Source organism: Chelonia mydas, chromosome 2, assembly GCF_015237465.2.
Source record: "Chelonia mydas isolate rCheMyd1 chromosome 2, rCheMyd1.pri.v2, whole genome shotgun sequence".
NCBI classification, from domain to species: Eukaryota; Metazoa; Chordata; order Testudines; family Cheloniidae; genus Chelonia; species Chelonia mydas.
The window spans coordinates 230,260,383-230,281,180 of record NC_057850.1 but is presented as its reverse complement, the minus strand read 5'-3'; the positions used below and the strand labels follow the sequence as shown (position 1 = coordinate 230,281,180).

General features: G+C 42.1%; 1 protein-coding gene across 6 annotated transcripts in view; it reads left to right on the top strand.

Moving 5' to 3' along the window:
* MPP7 (membrane palmitoylated protein 7) overlaps positions 1-20,798 on the top strand; it is a 334,940-nt gene that overhangs the window by 82,988 nt on the left and 231,154 nt on the right. For 3 of the 6 annotated variants that reach the window (XM_043541387.1, XM_043541386.1, XM_043541385.1), the window contains one exon: positions 17,498-17,664. The exons of the other annotated variants lie outside the window; for them this stretch is intronic. In XM_043541387.1, the coding sequence (XP_043397322.1) occupies positions 17,628-17,664 (37 nt within the window). In that variant the 5' untranslated portion in view covers positions 17,498-17,627. The remainder of the gene's footprint in view (positions 1-17,497; positions 17,665-20,798) is intronic. 6 annotated transcript variants of the gene reach the window in all.

Below are 20,798 nucleotides of genomic sequence, written 5' to 3'. Positions count from 1 at the left end.
AAAGAAAAGGAGTACTAGTGGCACCTTAGAGACTAACCAATTTATTTGAGCATAAGCTTTCGTGAGCATCCGATGAAGTGAGCTGTAGCTCATGAAAGCTTATGCTCAAATAAGTTGGTTAAACTTTGTAAGCCATTATCCAAATAATTTATGAAGGTATTGAATAGAACTGGACCCAGGACAGATTCGTGTGGGATCACAATCAATAAATCCTTCCAGCCTGATTGTGAACCATTAATAACTACTCTTTGAATACAGTATTCCAATCAGTTGTGCACTCACCTTACAGTAGGTTTGTCTAGGCTATATTTCATAGTTTGTTTATGAGACGGTCATGTGATACAGTATCAAAAGCCTTACTGAAGTTGAAATATCCCACATTTACTGCTTCCTCCGTATCCAGAAGGCTTGTTACCCTGTCAAAGGAGGATATTAGGTTGGTTTGACATGATTTGTTCTTGACACATCCATGTTGACAGTTACTTGTCACCTTATTTTCTTCTAGCTGCATACAAATTGATTGTTTGATTATTTGTTCCATTATCTTTCCAAGTACCAAAGTTAAGATGGCTGGTTTATAACTCCCTGGGTTGTCCTTATTCCCCTTTGTATAAATAGGTACTATATTTGCCCTTTCCCAGTCCTCTGGGATCCCTCCAGTCCGCCACAAGTTCTCAGAGATAATTGCTAATGGCACAGAGATCTCTTTAACCAGCTTAAGTATTCTTCAAGGGCAGACCCTGCCAACTTGAAGACATCTAATTTATCTAAATAATTCTTAATTTAGCTCTTTTCCTATTTGAGCCTCAGATCCTGCCACTTTTACACTGATGTTTGCTATGTTGTTTGTCCAATGAATGTTTAAATGCCTTTTTTTCCCCTTCAGTTTTCACCAAAAAAGTTAATGCTTCCGCCATTTTTGTGTTTTCTGGTATTGTCTTTCCCTCCTCATTGAGTGAAGGGCGTACCCTGTTCGTGGTCTTTCTCTTGCTTCTAATGTAGCATGAGCAGGTTCATTTGGCTGAGCGAAGTGAAATCTAAGGGTTTTTCTTCACTGCCGTATTAGCTCCACGAATAACTGAAGTGTTGCCCCTAATCTGACTACCGTCTGCATACATTTTTAGTTTGAGTTAAGTGGAGCTTTAAACTCCGGCTGGCTGGCCCATCAGGGTGGGTTGAAGCTTTAATGCTTCCGACGCGCTAACTAGTAATGTAGTGGAGATGCAGATACATGCTACACCTCAAGTTAACACAATTTATCAAACTGCTAATTCAATAACTCTAATTTGAGTGTTTTGCAGTGTGGCCCCTGTTACTGGCACTAGGCTAGCTTGAATGACAGCAGCTACACTATGAAACACTGGAGTTAGTGATGGGATTCGCATCTGATGATTTAGGCCTTGGCTACACTTGCAAGTTAGAGCGCATTAAATCAGACTTGGGCGCCCTAACTCCTGAGATGTCCACACTGGCAAGGCACTTAGAGCGCTTGGACTCTGCAGTTGGAGCGCTCCTGGTAATCCACCTCCCCGAGAAGCATAGAGCTTGCTGCGCCCTGGCTGAAACGCCGGTGTGTCAGTGTGGACGACGTGTTGCATTACTGCACTCTGATTGGCCTCCGTAAACATCCCATAATCCCTTGAAGTCAAGTGGCCACTCTGGTCATTGTTTTGAACTGGTTGCAGGCATGCGGATATCCCCTTTCAAAGCTCTGTTTCTGACAGCCAGCATGGTTATCTGCTCTGGGACAAAGCAAACCATTACTGTGGAATGCTTCCTGCTGCTGTTTAGACATCATAGGCAGCAAGTTAACTTGTTGCATGGAGAGACTGTCCTGGACTTTTAACAGAAATTAGAGATCCTTCCAGGAAAGATTTGAAGGGGGAAGTGGGGACCTAGGGAAGGAAGGGAGCAGGAGTCTGGAGAGAGAAGGGCCAAGAGTGGAGATGAGAGGGGAAAACAGCAGGGACTGAAGGGATGGGGCAATGGCAGAGAGTGAAAAGTGTGAGGGGGAAGCAGGGACCTGCAAAGCAATGGGAGGCAAGTTCCTAGACTGGGAGAAGGGTGGGTGGGGTGGAAGCAGGGGAGTGGATATGAAGATGGGAACACAGATCATGGCATGTAGTGGAGGGGAAACGGGACTCGTACAGCGCTGTTGGCTTGTGGGGGGGCTCACATAGACCCTGTGCTATGGTGTGGGGAGAATGGGGGATTGTAGTTATGGGAATGTGGGGAAGAGGTTGTGGGGAGTTGCAACATGCCGTTCAGGAAGGTTGAGGGCCTAACTGGCTCATGAAAACCCTGTGGGGAATACATGGGAGCAATCAGCTGCTCCAGGTGACATCCCTTTAGCTGATTAGAAATGGAGCAGCTGAGTCAGAAGGAAACTGCTAGAATAGTATAAAGAGGAAGCTGCACAGGAGAGAGAGGGGCAGCTCTTTGTAGAGAAACCGTGTGGCTGTTGCAGGCTGGAGGAACCTGCAGGAGGTGGCATAGGCCTTGGTGGGAACAAGGTTTGAATGCAATGGTGTAGTGGGATCAGAATGCACTGGAACATTGTTCCAGCACTTATATAGGAATAAAATGGTGTCCTCCTGGTGATCACATGAAGGATGCCATTTTGTAGAGTGTATGTACAGCGTGACCTCACATGCACTGTAGGTGCAGGGTCGTGGTGGTGGGGAACTTGCACTTCAGAAAATCAGACTGCATCCCTTCCTTAATGAGAGCTTAGAGTTGGCAGTTAGAGCTCCAAGAGAACTGTCGGAGTCCCTGGGGAAGGGAGACAGTGGGGAACTTCTGTCACTAAACTCCAGGAAGACAGCTGGTATCTGCCTATAGAGCAGAGGAGCCTTCAGTTTGAGCCTGGCTCCAGGGAGGGGAGTAGGAAGACATAGAGTGCTGGCAGAGAGTCCTCCCAGAGAGGGAGCAAATAACTAAAGAGTATGTCTACACAGCAACTAGACATCCACAGCTAGCTGACTCAGGCTCACAGGGCTCTGACCCTCGGGGTGCTTGGGGGGGGCCTCCGGGCTTCTGCCCCACGGGAGTACCAGGGCTCAGGGCTTCAGCCCCGCGATTCCGTTTCCGCCTTCAGCCTTGTGGCGGGCTATGGGCTCCACATGGCTCCACTCTTCGTTTCAGTCGGGGGCAGGGCGCTGGCAGTGCCTAGGCTCAGGGCTTTAGCTATATGTAAGGGGACTGTTGCCCCCTTACTAACATTCAGTGGGGGTGTTTTAGTTGCTAGCTCCCAGTACTAAAAAGGGGGAAGGGTCGATGGGGAATCAGGACCCTGAGACTGACAGCCCCCAGAAACAATGGCGAGAGGCCAATGCTCCAGGTCAGCCTGAATGACAGGGCGGGCAGGCTAGTCAGGGGGCCAGGGAGGTCCCGTCCTCCATGTGAGCTGGAATTGCCTGGGTCAGACAGAGTGGGGCCGAGCTAAGGAGAAAGCAGGGTGCCCAAGCTAAGTTGGGGAGCAGAGCTGTGCCAGATCCAGAGGGACCAGAAAAGCAGCCCAGAGAGAGCAGACCCTGTCCTGGGAGCAGAGTTGCAGCTCCAAAGCTAGAGGCACAGCCCAGAGAGAGCAGACTTGCCCTGGGAGGAGCGCTGCAGCAACCAGAGCCAGAGGGGCCAGAAAAGCAGCCCACGAAGCAGGTCAGTGCTAGGAGCAGAGTCACAGAAGCAGCCTGCAGAGCAGACCTGTCCTGGGAGCAGAGCTGCAGCAACCAGAGGCAGAGGGGCCAAAGAAGCAGCCCAGGGAGCTGGAGGCAGAGCAGCAGCAGTGCAGAGACAGACTGGTGGAGCTGGGGCTGGAGCAGTCCGGAGCTGGGTGCGGTGAGCAGCTGGAGGCAGCGAGGGGGACCCTGGGCAGCGTGCCCAGCACAGGGAGATGCCTCAGCCAAGAGGCTCTGCAGGCCAGGCTTGGATCGTAACCCCGACAGGGCGGGGGCGACACTGGGAAGAAGGGTCCTACCACTTAGAGCCTGAGAGCATGTGGCCACCACCAGAGCGAGTGTCCAACCCACAGCATCCCTGCAGCACAGCAAGGGCCGGAGAAGAAGGCCTGGGACTTACAAGGAACAGACTGTGAACTGCCCTGACGTTCCAGAGTCACTGTTTGTGATGTTCCCTGCCACAGAGCGGGTTGATGTGTTTCCTTTAACCTTTCCCATTTTTCCTTATTCTGTTTAAAATTAATTGTTGATTAAATAACTTGCATTTGCTTTAAATTGTATGTAACGGTCAATGGGTCAGAGAAGTGCTCAGGGCAGAGAGATTGTCACAGAGTGGGGACACCCTAGCCCCTGTCCTAGGTGACCACAGCAGGATTGGGGGTCGAGCCCCCAGGAATCCTGAGCCCAGCCTTGTTGGGTTTACGAGGACTCTGTCAGACAGGAGAGTGGAAGGGGAGTCTTCAAGGACAGGGAGGCCACTGGGTAAAGGAAGTGGGAGTGAGGACTCAGATCCTTTCGCTAGCCCACTTCACTGGGGTAGTGCAGAAGCCAGGAAAGTTCCCCACAATAGCGGGACTATTCCTCCGCTTACATACAGGAGGAGCGTCGGGGCTCCCTGTGGTCTGCTTCCGGTTTCAGCTCCCGCGCTCCCCCCTGTAGCTAAAGCTCCAAGCCCCAGCATGTCCCCTAACCTCCTGGCTGAAACCAGGAGCAGAGCTGTGGGGAGCCCTGGCACCCCCGATGAGGCTGAAACCAGGAGTGGAGCTGCGGGCCTGAAGCCCTGAGCCCCTGTGTTTCTGTGGGGCAGAAGCCCTTACCCCCCCGCCCAGAGCCCTGGCATCCTGAAGGTCAGAAGCCCCAAGGCCTCTGCTTGCCCGGAGCCTAGACCTTTCCCACCCTGTATCTGCAGTGCCAACTGCCACCCCCCTCCCATGACTGAAGTCTGTAACGTCTTGTTCAGAGTTACGAACATTTCAGAGTTATGAACAACCTACATTCCCAAGGTTTCCGTAACTGAGGTTCTAATGACAGGTTTCAGAGTAACAGCCGTGTTAGTCTGTATTCGCAAAAAGAAAAGGAGTACTTGTGGCACCTTAGAGACTAACCAATTGGTTAGTCTCTAAGGTGCCACAAGTACTCCTTTTCTTTTTGAGGTTCTAATATATTTCTTTATTAGTTGAATGGTTATTAATGAATAAAGTTGCCCCGAAGAAGTTATTGAAGGTAAAGCCTGAGATTTATATAGCCAAAGAGGGAAATGGCATGGGCTTATGACAGGAACTCCGAAATAAGGGGTATGGGAGAGTGGAACATGGGGAGAATGGAGGAATGCAAGGAGTCCCTCGTGTGCAATGTGCTCAGCATACAGAAGATACAAACTGTGTGTCCCTCCCCAGCTATTCAACCTATATTTTTAAAAAGAAAACGAACAAAAGTTAAACAGTGCCACAGAGTGAATTTGGCTTCCAAAGTTTGTAAGTGCCTGGAATGAACAAGCGCATGCTTACTATCGCTAACTGTACGTTCATGCGCAGGAGATCTGTTTTCTGTGCACCTGTAGACTTAAGGAAGTATATTGTTGTGCATGCTGAAGACACTGCTAATTATCTTCATTAAATCAAGACAGGTTTTTCAAACCAAGCTAAAGCCTCTAGCTTTCATTTAAGATTGTCCATGCAAATTTTAAACTTCCGACACTCTTGCTGTAGCACAGTTTTTTAAAAATGAAAATTGCAGCTAGAATTTTTTTACAGTAGGGGAGAGATATAGTTTAATATAAAAATATACTTTCCTCCCCTAAAAACTCAAATTACTTACAGGATTTTATTCAGTTTTCCACTTCCATTTCCCAACAAAAGCAAAATTCACCAGAAACCAAGTACGGCAGGTTTAACTGAATAAGTAACAGTGAGTTTGAAAACTAGGTGTATGTGAAAAAGAGGGGAGGCTATAATCGATATGGTCTTAGACTTACATGCAGTGTTCACCACACTTAAGTTCTGTAATACAGTAGGTGACGTGCTATTTTTATGTTTTAAATTAGTTACAGCCATACTGTACATAGATGAAGAAATTTTTTTAAAGTACTTTAATTTCAACATTGAGATAAAAATCTTAATTTGGACAAACCTGGTGTAGATTTTTGTTTTGAGAGGTGGGGAGGAGATTGAAGCAAGCAAACACCTTTGCTCATGTTTGCATTAGTATCTCTTGCTATGTGGTGCTGTTAACAAACTTATTTTCATTTGCAACTTGACTATAATTTAAAGGAGTACTTGTGGCACCTTAGAGACTAACCAATTTATTTGAGCATAAGCTTTCGTGAGCTACAGCTCACTGCATCGGATGCATACTGTGGAAAGTGTAGAAGATCTTTTTATGCACACAAAGCATGAAAAAATACCTCCCCCCACCCCACTCTCCTGCTAGTAATAGCTTATCTAAAATGACCACTCTCCTTACAATGTGTATGATAATCAAGGTGGGCCATTTCCAGCACTAATCCAGGGTTTAACAAGAACGTCTGGGGAGGGGGGGGTAGGAAAAAACAAGGGGAAATAGGTTACCTTGCATAATGACTTAGCCACTCCCAGTCTCTATTCAAGCCTAAGTTAATTGTATCCAATTTGCAAATGAATTCCAATTCAGCAGTCTCTCGCTGGAGTCTGGATTTGAAGATTTTTTTGTTGTAATATCGCAACTTTCATGTCTGTGATTGCGTGACCAGAGAGATTGAAGTGTTCTCCGACTGGTTTATGAATGTTATAATTCTTGACATCTGATTTGTGTCCATTTATTCTTTTATGTAGAGACTGTCCAGTTTGACCAATGTACATGGCAGAGGGGCATTGCTGGCACATGATGGCATATATCACATTGGTGGATGTGCAGGTGAATGAGCTTCTGATAGTGTGGCTGATGTTATTAGGCCCTATGATGGTGTCCCCTGAATAGATATGTGGGCACAGTTGGCAACGGGCTTTGTTGCAAGGATAGGTTCCTGGGTTAGTGGTTCTGTTGTGTGGTATGTGGTTGCTGGTGAGTATTCGCTTCAGGTTGGGGGGCTGTCTGTAGGCAAGGACTGGCCTGTCTCCCAAGATTTGTGAGAGTGTTGGGTCATCCTTCAGGATAGGTTGTAGATCCTTGATAATGCGTTGGAGGGGTTTTAGTTGGGGGCTGAAGGTGACGGCTAGTGGCGTTCTGTTATTTTCTTTGTTAGGCCTGTCCTGCAGTAGGTGACTTCTGGGAACTCTTCTGGCTCTATCAATCTGTTTCTTCACTTCCGCAGGTGGGTATTGTAGTTGTAAGAATGCTTGATAGAGATCTTGTAGGTGTTTGTCTCTGTCTGAGGGGTTGGAGCAAATGCGGTTGTATCACAGAGTTTGGCTGTAGACAATGGATCGTGTGGTGTAGTCAGGGTGAAAGCTGGAGGCATGTAGGTAAGAGTAGCGGTCAGTGGGTTTCTGGTATAGGGTGGTGTTTATGTGACCATCGTTTATTAGCACTGTAGTGTCCAGGAAGTGGATCTCTTGTGTGGACTGGACCAGGCTGAGGTTGATGGTGGGATGGAAATTGTTGAAATCATGGTGGAATTCCTCAAGGGCTTCTTTTCCATGGGTCCAGATGATGAAGATGTCATCAATATAGCGCAAGTAGAGTAGGGGCGTTAGGGGACGAGAGGTGAGGAAGCATTGTTCTAAGTCAGCCATAAAAATGTTGGCATACTGTGGGGCCATGCGGGTACCCATAGCAGTGCTGCTGATTTGAAGGTATACATTGTCCCCAAATGTAAAATAGTTATGGATAAGGACAAAGTCACAAAGTTCAGCCACCAGGTTAGCCGTGACATTATCGGGGATAATGTTCTTGACGGCTTGTGGTCCATCTTTGTGTGGAATGTTGGTGTAGAGGGCTTCTACATCCATAGTGGCCAGGATGGTGTTATCAGGAAGATCACCGATGGATTGTAGTTTCCTCAGGAAGTCAGTGGTGACTCGAAGGTAGCTGGGAGCGCTGGTAGCGTAGGGCCTGAGGAGGGAGTCTACATAGCCAGACAATCCTGCTGTCAGGGTGCCAATGCCTGAGATGATAGGGCGCCCAGGATTTCCAGGTTTATGGATCTTGGGTAGTAGATAGAATATCCCAGGTCGGGGTTCCAGGGGTGTGTCTGTGCGGATTTGATTGTGTTCTTTTTCAGGGAGTTTCTTGAGCAAATGCTGTAGTTTCTTTTGGTAACTCTCAGTGGGATCAGAGGGTAATGGCTTGTAGAAAGTGGTGTTGGAGAGCTGCCGAGCAGCCTCTTGTTCATATTCCGACCTATTCATGATGACAACAGCACCTCCTTTGTCAGCCTTTTTGATTATGATGTCAGAGTTGTTTCTGAGGCTGTGGATGGCATTGTGTTCCGCACGGCTGAGGTTATGGGGCAAGTGATGCTGCTTTTCCACAATTTCAGCCCGTGCACGTCGGCGGAAGCACTCTATGTAGAAGTCCAGTCTGCTGTCTCGACCTTCAGGAGGAGTCCACCTAGAATCCTTCTTTTTGTAGTGTTGGTAGGGAGGTCTCTGTGGATTAGTATGTTGTTCAGATGTATGTTGGAAATATTGCTTGAGTCGGAGACGTCGAAAATAGGATTCTAGGTCACCACAGAACTGTATCATGTTCGTGGGGGTGGAGAGGCAGAAGGAGAGGCCCCGAGATAGGACAGCTGCTTCTGCTGGGCTAAGAGTATAGTTGGATAGGTTAACAATATTGCTGTGTATAAAAAGATCTTCTACACTTTCCACAGTATGCATCTGATGAAGTGAGCTGTAGCTCACGAAAGCTTATGCTCAAATAAATTGGTTAGTCTCTAAGGTGCCACAAGTACTCCTTTTCTTTTTGCGAATACAGACTAACACGGCTGTGACTCTGAAACCATAATTTAAGGTAGCAAAGATCTGATAACTGACTGTGTTGGAGAGGAAAATTAGTTTGGTTTTAATATATAAGAAACAAAAACTTATTTTTAGGACAATTTTAACTTAGGTCACCTCCTGTATAGCTGCTAAACTTTCATGTAGCCTATTGAACACAGTGAGCAGTATCTTTATTTGCCACAGTGTTCACCAAGGGCCGTATCTGAAGACCATTGACATCTCCGGTAGGGCTCCCATCAGACCCTCAGCATTCAATTTATGCAGCACTGAGTTATTTTCTTTTTTCTAAATGATAGGCGGAGGCAGTGGGTTACCATGAAGTTAGCCCTAGTAATATATTAAACCACCAAAAGTAAATTCAGATTCTATGTATTTCACAAATCCATAAAAGAGGGACAGAAGGGGTTAGGAACCAGTCTTTCACTCTGGATTATAGGTTTAAAAAGGTTAAAAAATTCCACTATTTGACACAGATTCAGTAGCCTATATGAAGGGAGGTGTATGTGTCAGTCCAGTTTTTAGTGAATAGGTAAATGTCTATATAAATTAAAAAACCTGTGGCAGTGTGAGCAGAGGGGCCAATGACTGACTAGTCATGGAAACAGCATTATCTCATCCCTACAAGTGCACTTTCCAGATTAGAGTTGAGGCATACTGACAGAGCAGTGCTATAGAAATTTTATACCGTTGCCTATGATGTACCTCTTTTTTGTCACCTTTGTCCAGCTTGTCCTTATCCATCCCTCCATGAGCGCAAGTCAACGCCACATCATTCTGTTTTGTTGCAAGCACGTTCTTTCCATTTCTGGCCAAAGACTTTTGTCATGGGATTGACACAGCACTTTTTTGGTCTGCCTTGTGGTCGCTTGTGGTCTCCAAGAATCCAGTCATTGACAACAATAGGTTGTCCACTTATTGTCTTGCCTGCAGACTACATGACCCGCCCATCTTTGCTTTGCATCGTACATAGTCTGCATTACATTGGTCACCTCTGTTTGCCTTCTGGTCACCTCGTTCGGTATATGATCACGGAGAGATATCTTAAACATTTGCCTTTTCATTGCTCTCTGGGTGACAGCGAATTTTTCTTCCTCCGCTTTCGTTGTTGACCAGCTTTCTGTTCCATATATCGCTGCTGGAGGAACAGTGGAGTTAAACAGTTCTTTCCTTTTCTTGATGGGCAGTTCATCATCCATTAGAGATGAGATAACTCATTCGAAGGGGAATGCAGTCGGAGGCGAAAGGCAGGGTGGGGCAGCTTTAACAAAATAAAGATGTCTCTAACGGATGATGAACCTCTTTTTTTAATTAAATTAAAGGCCTGATATTTTTTTCAGACCTGCTGAGTACCCACAACTCCTGTGGAAGTCAATGGTAACAGTAGGTGCTCAGCCTGTATGAAACAGAGTTCTAAATCTTCAGTATCCAGTGTCTTCTACAAGTGCAAAGTTTGCTTTGAGGAAAGGGCAGGGCAGGGCTGCCAACTTCCCAGTTTTTCAAAGCTGGACACTACACCCCTGCCTCCCCCCCTCCCCCATCACTTGTTTCCCTCCACCCCTGTCGCTCCCTCCCTCACTCCCTCCCTCGTCGTTCACTCTACCCTCTCTCTGGACTCATGTGCTGCCTTCGGAGTTGTGCTTGGAGGAGCTGACACGGAGCCTGCCAGCCTGCCCAATTGGGGCACAGCAGGATGTAGCGGAGGGGAGAGGGTTGATCCCAGGAGTGAGGGGCTGGAGAGCCAGGGCCCTGAGAGGCTGAGAAGGAGGAACGGGCTGTCACAGGTGGTGAGCCTGGCTGCTGGCCCTGCTCCTCAAACACCGTGCGTTGTCAGGATCCCACCTCCTCCAGCAGCAGCTGCTCTTCCCTCCCTCGCAGCAGTGGAGGCTTATTGCGCTTACTGTAGTAACCAGACTTTTGGTGTCTGATCAACAGTAGTGACCGGACACTGCACAAGTCCCCTTTTGACTGTACTTTCCAGCTGAAAACTGGACACCTGGCAATCCTAGGGCAGGGGAAAATGGCTAGAAATTAAAGATTTATACATACCAGACCGAGTGGTCTAGGTTTTACCTTGCATGATATGTAAAGTACTTCATTGTTTGGAGACTTATGCTTTCACTTACATATTATTTTGAGTGTCCCAAAATATGTTAGCTTAGGAGTATCTGTAAAGAACCTAAGATATTAAAGCCAGGGTGCCTGCCCCAAAGAGTTTACAATGTAAACTCACATGTGACATAAGATGTGTGGGTTATAAATAAGGGGTTATAAATAAGGGGGGATGGAGGAGGGTTAGGACAGAGGTTGCAATAATATTGCTCAGCTGCACAATTAAGATATTTATGCATCTTTGTTACATCATTTTATATATTCACCGCTTTTATACTAGAGAACTCACTATTTATATGCAATACTACAAAAGTAAGTGTTTAGGAAAGATTTTATTGAGAGGATGGTGCTTTGGAGAACAGGCTGTAGAATGGTGCTCCTTGCACAGGGACATCATGTAAGACATGGAGACCAGATGGGATGAGGATGTTAGTGGATAGCTAATGTTAGTGGATAGTTTGGGTGCTGTCAAAGAGGTAGATGAGGCCTGAATTGAGCTGTAGCTCACGAAAGCTTATGCTTAAATAAATTTGTTAGTCTCTAAGATGCCACAAGTATTCCTTTTCTTTTTGCGAATACAGACTAACACGGCTGCTACTCTGAAACCAATGGAAGGATTGTAAGGATGAGGTTTATCTGACCTCTGTGTTAATTAAACATCCTTTATGCCTCCTCAGTTGCACTGATTAACTCTTGTGCAGCTGAACTCCTCAAGAGAAGGAGTTTATCTATTTCTTGAGATGGCAATGTAGCTAAACATTTTTTCTTAGAATGTCTCATCAACCTCTGATGTCTCATATTTCTCAATGTTTTACCTGTCTTCACCCATATCCTATCTCTCCTTGAATATTGGTAGCCTTTGTGATCTTCACCTTTTCCGCCTTTGGTGGTAAAGATTCCCTGGAACTATAAAGGGATAAAAATGTTGTTCCTTTTCTGATTAAGAAACCCTAGGGGGAAAAATGCACGGTTGGCATGGGTTTCCTAAGAAGGGAAATTTCAGCTACTAGGCTATGCTATGAGTTGCAAAAAGTTCAGATGTGTGAATACTTCATCTTGATTAGTCCTTAAAGAAATCCCCACACACTCATCTAAATTAAAGATCAACCAGTGGAATGTGCTAGTTAAAAATATTAATTGGACTCTTCAGCTGGACTAAAGAGCTTGTCAGCTGGTATTCTCAAAGCTGGTTAGTTAATGTGGTTACAGCTAAAGCCCCTGAAGTGAGCTGTAGCTCACGAAAGCTTACGCTCAAATAAATTGGTTAGTCTCTAAGGTGCCACAAGTACTCTTTTTCTTTTTTTCAAGAAATTATATAACCCAAACAAAAAAAATAAAATAAAAAATACTGATCAGATATCCCCAAAATTATACAAAAGTCTTCAGTATTCTACTATCAGGAGGGTATGTTTAGAGCCAAAAGTAGAAGAATTTCAAGGCATTATAGTTCTTCCATTAATGTGGTGGTCAAATTTAGGAAGATCATTCTGTGCCTCAGTGCATTTCTTGTAAAATGGGTAGGCACTATAGAGATCCATATTTTTTGTGTAACACTGTATTTACATAACAAGGTTCAGTTGTTTTTATTTTTCATGGTATCCTGAGTCAGTGTGTCACACATTTCTCCTTGCTATGGATCTGACTTTCAGGTCATACCTCATCTGTGTACTCTTTAATCTGAGTAGAAGTTCCAGAAACATTCCATTAGTTCCTGTTGACAGTGCCAGTGTACGTGCTCCTGGGGCTACAAGTCCTACATGAGAAGCCAATATTGGTCTGTAAATTCCACTGGAAGTCAACTACTTATGAGGTAGAAAGTTCCTCAGAAAAGTCAATATATCTCATAGTTACAACTTCCAAAAGATGAGACTACCACTTTCAGTCCAGATTTTATCCACCGAAGGCCAGCTCTCCTCTTTCCAGGAAATCTCCTCTGGCAATTTCCTGTGCTGAATAGGCTTGGAGACCTTTATCCATGTCCATAGTCATTCAGCATACTTCAATTAGCTGAGGTTTCACAATGAACAAGACTGAATGGCTTTCAAATTTTCCTGTCTCCACGTGAAATATCAGTCTGGTGCTTCAAATACCATTTGCAGGCATACCTTTCTAATTTCTGGAAATCAAGATCATATTCCTCATAATAGTAGCACTCTTTAGATTAATTAAGTAGGAATCCTGTATATCAAAAACCTGCTTTGTAGTTTTCCCTGGCAGAGTTGTCGTGTAACAATTGTCAGGTTTCACACTTTCATATCTTAAAATCTATCCTTCAGTTCATTAGTTAAGATACTTCTTTCTTCTAACTTAAAAATGCAAAGAAAATCCATTTATACTCACTAAATTGTGAAAATTCATTGAATAACTCAGCAGAACAGCAACTTTCACAAATCAAATGCTCTACAATTTTATGCGGGCCACAAGATGAGAAGAAAAAGAGATCCTCTTAGGTCACGTCATCCTTTCCTGGTTGACTGAGCTTGCCATAGAAAGGCATATTTGAGTCCCAGTCTGCCAGCTCTTTAGATCATGGAAAGATGGAGAATTTTAGGGTAAGATACATGTGGTAGTGCCAGAATAATCTCTTCATTCAAAAAAAGTACAAAACATAGGTCTCCTTGGAGACAGCCACTTCAGCAAAAGGCTACCTTTCCTTGTAAAAGTTTCCAATCTCATTCCTCCTTCCTTTTCTCTTACTGTGCCTGGCTCAGTCTTCCCAGTGCCTCCAAACTGGATGTGTATGAGTGAATGAGAGTAGGATCATTTTTCCCTTCTTGTCTGTTGGTTGGTTTTACAATATCTATCAATCCATAGGGGTCCTCTGTTCTTTTCTTACATCTGTATTTACAGTATGTACTTCTATTTCCTCAGAGAACTATAATTCTGGGATTATTCAGCTTTGAAAGTTGTTCCCTGGAGGCTTGTGATACACTCCTGGCCATTTATAACGAGAGGATTTGGTGCCAAGATAAGTTAGTAGGCATATGTTTGTGATGTTGGTGGGTGGACCTAATTAAATAAAGCTTCTAGACTGGTGAACATGCTTGTATGATGTGTAAGATTAATTTAAAGGTAGGACAAAACCTTTAAATACTTAAATTCTTTTTAACTGGAAACCCCTAGAAATAGAGGGACCATAATGGGAACCCGTATTAACATAATTACAATAAGAAAATATGAAAGTAGAAATGACATTATTTTAGTACAGTCAAAGTAGGGTTTTTGTCTTTAAAAATTGCATCATAGCTTCTGAATATAGCATTAGGTAACCCTTTTTATAAAGAGGAAGAAAACATTTTTGTTTGTCCAGGAATAGAGTTGTCTTTTGTATTCACAACAAATATCATCCTTATGTAAATGAATGCACTTCTCTATGTAACCACTAGATGTCACAAGTACTATAGGAGCCTGAGAGGTGACTAAGGGCCTGGTGGAAATTCAACAACATATCACAGGACTTCACATATTTCACTGTTTCCACATGGTAGATGCCAGAAGAATCTGATACAGTGTGATATATAGAAGCAAGGTACAACTGGAATAATGAAATTTCAAAAATAAGCCCTTTTTAAAGGCTGGTTGTAACAGTCCTGTTGGGTATTGTAAATGCCTCAGGTGCACTTGATACTGCTGTTACGTTCCTGGCTTTTGGTTCTAATTTTTATGGAAAGATGGATTGAACTTCAATTTAAGAATATTCGGTAATCCCTCTCAGGACATACTGTAACAGCTGGTATTTCTGTGTTGCAGCAATTGATTCCATACAGCAGTCAGCAATACTTATGGCTGGATTCTGACAAAAACTTCCAAAGCATTTTAAATAAATTCAGCCAAAGAAAATAACATCATCAGTGCAAAAATGTAGCTTAATTTGCAAGTTTTTTTGAGGGGGGGAAACCCCTTATTCCACTCCAACAAAATATTAAGCATTTTACTGGTAAGGATTTCATCAGGTCATTTATTTTTCATTAATATATATATAGGTTCTGGAGGGAATAACTTTATGCCATATATACATTTCTTAAATAATAAGGCAGTTTAATTTTTTTTTAATATTGAATGTTTTACCATGAAATAAAGAAAATGAAGAATGACATCCAGACTTTTAATATATGGAGTGCGTGTAGTTCAACAGAATTTTCAAGTTTATGTTAGCAATTTTCTTGAGGTATCTGCAGGTTTAATTAGTAATAATGCGTGCATTTGTTGATGAAAATGCCTTTGAAATGTTTACTACATTCATTTTTTGACATGAGACAATCTTTAAGTTGCACATAAATCAGAGGTATGTGATAATGATATGAGCTATTGCTTGTATTTTTAACAAGTTCAGTAAGCTCATGGAAACTGAAAATCCTGTTCTCTATCAGATAGCTGACATCCTTCAGATAAGGATAGTCATATGCTGATTGGGGGATCATAACTGAGTTTAGAACTTATATCTTCCTTTATGAAACTTATATGTATAAAAAAGTAAAAATTGAATCTGTGCTTTTTCTTAATTTGTACAGTGTGTCCTTGGCGTAGATGTGAGTATTTTTTTTTCTAAACTGACGTTTGGCTTCACTTGCATATAGATGTTTTGTAACTCTAGCATCATAAGGAAATCTTTGTCGTCCTTGAGTGCTAACCTTTCTTTTCTCTGTTTCAAATTTTGCATTTGGTATGAATTAATGGAGTTGTCATTGACTTGAAAATAATGCCTTTGTTAACTATTAATACAATATATTTGTTTGGAAGTTCATGCATCATTTATTGAAAACTTTTTTTTCTCTTTCCCACAACCTCTTAGGATCAAATCATCAATGTGCTGTCTAATTCAAGTAAAATATTATATCTTTATTTTTTATATTCTTAAAAATCCATTGTATTTACCAAAAAGTGGATGTTTTTGCTGGTGCAGTAAAGCTTGTCAGCCTTTACGGTTTAAAACAAGTTCTTGGGACTTTACCCTGTATGTGTAATTTAAACAAACAAACAAACCAAATCACTGAAGTCTGAAAGCTAGCATATAAAACTTTGCTTTTGGTGAACTTAATTTTTTTTAAACACTTATTTTTATAACAAGTTCAGTTTGGAGCATATTGGCAACCCTGCCTTGTAACTAAAAATGGATTATAATTTATTAAACAAAATCTGACACACAGTCCATGATAAATTATAATACTTTTAGAGCGTCTTTTCATGTGTGGAGGACAAAATATTGAACAGTTCCCAAAGGTTATGGCACTTTTGCTTTAACCTTTATAAGAATGTGTGTATACAAGTGTGTCCGGACTATGCACCATCAGGACCAGGATAACTTTAAAAGAGAACCATTCTGATTAGTAGTGTGGTCCTTTTTAAAACAAAAACAAAAAAACATTTTTCCTGTATATAGATTCTTATGAAAAATTGGAGCCGTTCTGATTTTTTTTTCTTAGATAACTTATTTTCCAGAATTTAGAGAAAATGTAATCTTGACTTCAAATCTCTGTCCCCACTTTGGTCTGCTCCACTATGAGTTAACACTAGCAGTCTTACCTCTGTAATACAAATCAGCGAAAAAGAAATTCAATCTTATTTTAACATAGTTTTTTGTATTTAAATCTTGGTTTTCATTTCAATTACATCACTCTCATAATGGTTCTCTATTTTTCTGAAAGAACTGATCAGAAATAGGCTAAAAGTTTAAATCAGCAGTAATTAAAAAAATACATTATCAGTATGACTTTCTAGCAGTAAATATACAGGGTCAGATCCTCAGCTGGTGTAAATGGTCACAGTTACATTGAAGTCAGTGGAGCTATGACCATTTATACCTGTTGAGGACCTGCCCCACACAGTATTATTTGTACAATTTCACTTGAAGTTTGGAGCTATGCACCAGGCAGTAAACACAGGTTTTACTTCAGATTCTAAATGAATTGACGAGATATGATGGAATCGGAAGTTAAGTGGAGGCCTTATATGAATTAGTGTTAGAATAAAGAAAAGGAGTACTTGTGGCACCTTAGAGACTAACCAATTACAAGTACTCCTTTTCTTTTTGCGAATACAGACTAACACGGCTGCTACTCTGAAACCTGTTAGAATAAACTGGTTCTTCTGGTAAAGTAGTCATAAACTGTGAGCAATTTAAAGTATTTACTGTTTTGGAAAAAGTAGCCCTCTTATTTCCAAAATATTTGACATTGTAGGGTTAAAATGTGTAATTTTAGTGAAGGAAATAAATGATTTTTACAGCAGCATAGGATTAAAGACTGGACTGAAGACAACAAACTTGCTTCATCTTGGAAAAAGTCTTAATAGTCTGAATATAAAAACAATGTACTCTCTTGTTTTAATTGAAAGCATCAAATTAAATCAAAAGCTCCTTTAGCAATAATGATTTGACTTGGTCACTAGGAGAGTATTTCAAAGAGATCTCTAGCCACTCAGATCAAGTTTTAATTTTTTTGATGTACTTAAGCTGCAATAATTTACGGTTTAACAGTGTTCTTTATTGTAAAATTATGTTTCTGTTCTTTTTAGGGGAATCTTGGAGATTGCATAAATCTTTGTAGAAAACTTGGCTGCAGGCAGCTGAACTGAAATTAACTGCTGCCTTCTGGCTGAGGAGCACTATTCTAACTTTCTAGTGTGATAGTCTGTAGACTAAATCATGCCAGCTTTATCAACTGGATCTGGAAGTGACACAGGTACGCAAGCTTAAAAGGACTATATGTTCCCCCCTTGTCTTACTTGTGAAGTTTACAATCTTTATCTACAGAAAGATAATTAATTACAATAATCTAATCACACACACTTTTAAGTTTAACCTCTTCTCCCCTTACTTAATGTAAATACACTAAACATCACAGTTAAAAAAATAAAATCCTTCTGATTATGTATTCATCGGAGCAATTTCTTTTCAGTCACTGTCTCCTCTTGGGTATTTTTGTGGGTCTTTTAAGAAAAAGGAATTAAATCATGTTACATGGCTCAGTGTGTGAAACAGTCTAGACTGTCCTCTGTTTGAGTTACAGATATGAGTGGAGTTATTTCTGAACACAAACTATTTAGTTTTGATTTTTCTCTTAAAAAAATAAATTAGTTGTCAGGTGTCACCACCCCCCTCCCCCTCCCGCTATCTCACATAAAGGTTCAGTTTCCATCACTGAGTTTATGCGGTGGCAATACAGTTATAAACATTATTTTCCCTACCCTTCCAGATTTTTACCCTTTTCAACAATACTAACGTATCTTGAACGTAGACAGTGGCTTAAGTTCCATCTTGCTGACACTTTTAGGAAGGAAAAATCAAATGCCCAAATACAAAATGGGGAATAACTAGCTAAGCACCAGTACTGCAGCAAAGGGTCCACGGGTTATAGTGGATCCAAAAATCAATCTGAGTCAGCAGTATGGTGCTGTTGAGAGAGAGCCAAAAGTTGTTCTGGGATGTATTAACAAGAGTGTTGTATGTAAAACATGGGGATTAGTTGTTCCACTCTCCTTAGCATTGATGAGACCTCAGCTGGATTAATGTGTTCAGTTTTGAGCACCACTCTTTAAGAAAGATGTGAACAAATTGGAGAGAGTCTAGAAGAGAGCAACAAAAATAAGATATTTTGAGGAAATTACTTATGAGGAAAGGTTGCAAGAATTAGGCATGTTTAGTCGAGAGAAGAGAACACTGAGGGGGACCTAAATCTCTGAATACGCAAAAGGTATTTGTGAAGAGGACTGATGACATAAGTCTCTGAATATGCACAAGGTAGTTGTGAAGTGTTTTCCATGTCCATTCAGGGTAGGACAAGAAGTAATTGATTTTGTTTGTGGCAAGAGAGATTAGGTTAGAGATTATAAAAATACTTTCCAACTCTAAGGATAGTTAAGCACTGGAGCAGCATACTTAGGGAGATGTGATTCCCCCTCATCAGAGGCTCTTAAGAACAGGTTAGAGGCACATCTGTCCAGGGTTGGTCTAGAAAAGATATACTTAATTGTGCTTCAGTGTAGGGGGACAGACTAGATGACCTCTGAGGTCCCTTCCAGCTCTACATTTCTTTGATCCTATGTACTAATAATACTTAATATTGTATGTTCAAAGGTGTATCAGTCCCAACTAATCTTTATAGCAGCCCTGTGCACTAAATACGTACTTTTTTATCCCCATTTTAGAGTAGGGGAAACTGAAGCAGCAAGATAAGCAAGGTAAAGTGAGTCATTTTGCCCAAAGACACACACTAAGTCAGTGACAAAGCCAGAATTAGAACTTTGGAATTCCTGTCTCTTAACCTTGTGCTCTTTCCTTTGAATACACAATAAGAAACGGGAGTATTGTGAAAAGAGGGGATTCCAGAATGTATGAGAAATTGCATTTGGTTATAAGTATAACTGGATTTTATGGAGCAGAGATAATTTTTTTGCTACTAATCCAGATTTTCTCCACATAAAATTAAAATTTAACCTTTTTCCTTCTTTCCTTCCTCTGGCTCCTACTGCTCTTGCTGGATTTCAGGAATTTGTTCCCCTCCCTCCCCTAATATACCACATTCCACTAGCATGACAGTTGAGGCCAGCTAGTTTGCCCATGATGATCTCTAGCTTTGAATTCTGGAGGACTAGTTATAGAGTGTTTGCTGTGAAGGATCTTCTGCTTTGGTGCTTTCTTGCTTTTGTTCACCTGCCTTTGCTGACCTTCAGAGCACCACTTAAGGTCATTTACTGGTATTTGGCCAAATATTTTCTAGTGTTCAGAGTATTTCAAGTAGTGAGCAGACACGGGCAGTGGAGTGATGGGTGACTGTTGGTATCTGATATAAACAGTGTGGCTTACTTTATTACTTAAATGAAATAAATGTATTGAGAGGTGGTGGTGAGGGGAACATAATGAATCTGTGAATAAATAAAATGGCTTGGAAAAAGGTATGAAAAATTAATTCCTCAATATTAAAATGTGTGGCTTTTTCTAAAGCACATGTATTGTAATATTTTATACACGTGAAGTTCAAAGCACCCATTCATAATTATGATTAATGGCAAAAGCTTAGTTGTCCCCACAAACCCAAGAAATGTATTAATAAGAATGATTATGCCATCTGTGTCTTACTGCTGAAATAATTTTTTGACTTTGGGCCAGATACAATTTGTTTAGCACTTCAAGGTTTAAAGTGCAACTCTTTACTCGAGGTTCTGGAGGAAGGGATTATTCTTCCACCCTTTCCTTGCAGGGATGGCAGCTACTGTTTGCAGAATAGGAAGATGTTTTAGGTTTTTTGGGAGTTTCTATCCTGGTTTTAATATAACCCTTCCAGCCCCTGACCAGATACACACTGCTGTCATTTTGCTTCTAGTACACCAGCTCTTTGACTTACATCAGAATGTAGAGTTCTTTTGTCTGTGCTAGTCCCTGGTGGGCGAACACTCTTTCTCCACCCCACTATGTAAACATGAATTGTATGTTGTGAGATGTAATGGAATCTGAGCTGCTCCAAACTGTGAGAATTCGATCCCTAATTAGGGTGCTGTTTAATGGGGTCAAATAGCACCTGAGCCCAAATTTGCCTTTAAGGTAGGGAAGGCGATTTCATACAAGCAATTAGCCAGCTAAAACACCTAATAACGAAAACAAACCTCTTCGCTCCCCCATGTCCTGCACGAGCCCTTACTTAGGGCATGTCTACACTGGCAGAATTATAGCGCTGCTCAGAGAGCGCTGAAGGGAAACCACTGTTGTGTGTAAACGCTGTTGGCTGCCTGTGCAATAGCGTGTTGGCACTTGGAGTGGTGCACTCAGAGCAGCTATCCCACAGAGCACCTCTTTCTCTTCTGCTGCTAAGACTTGTGG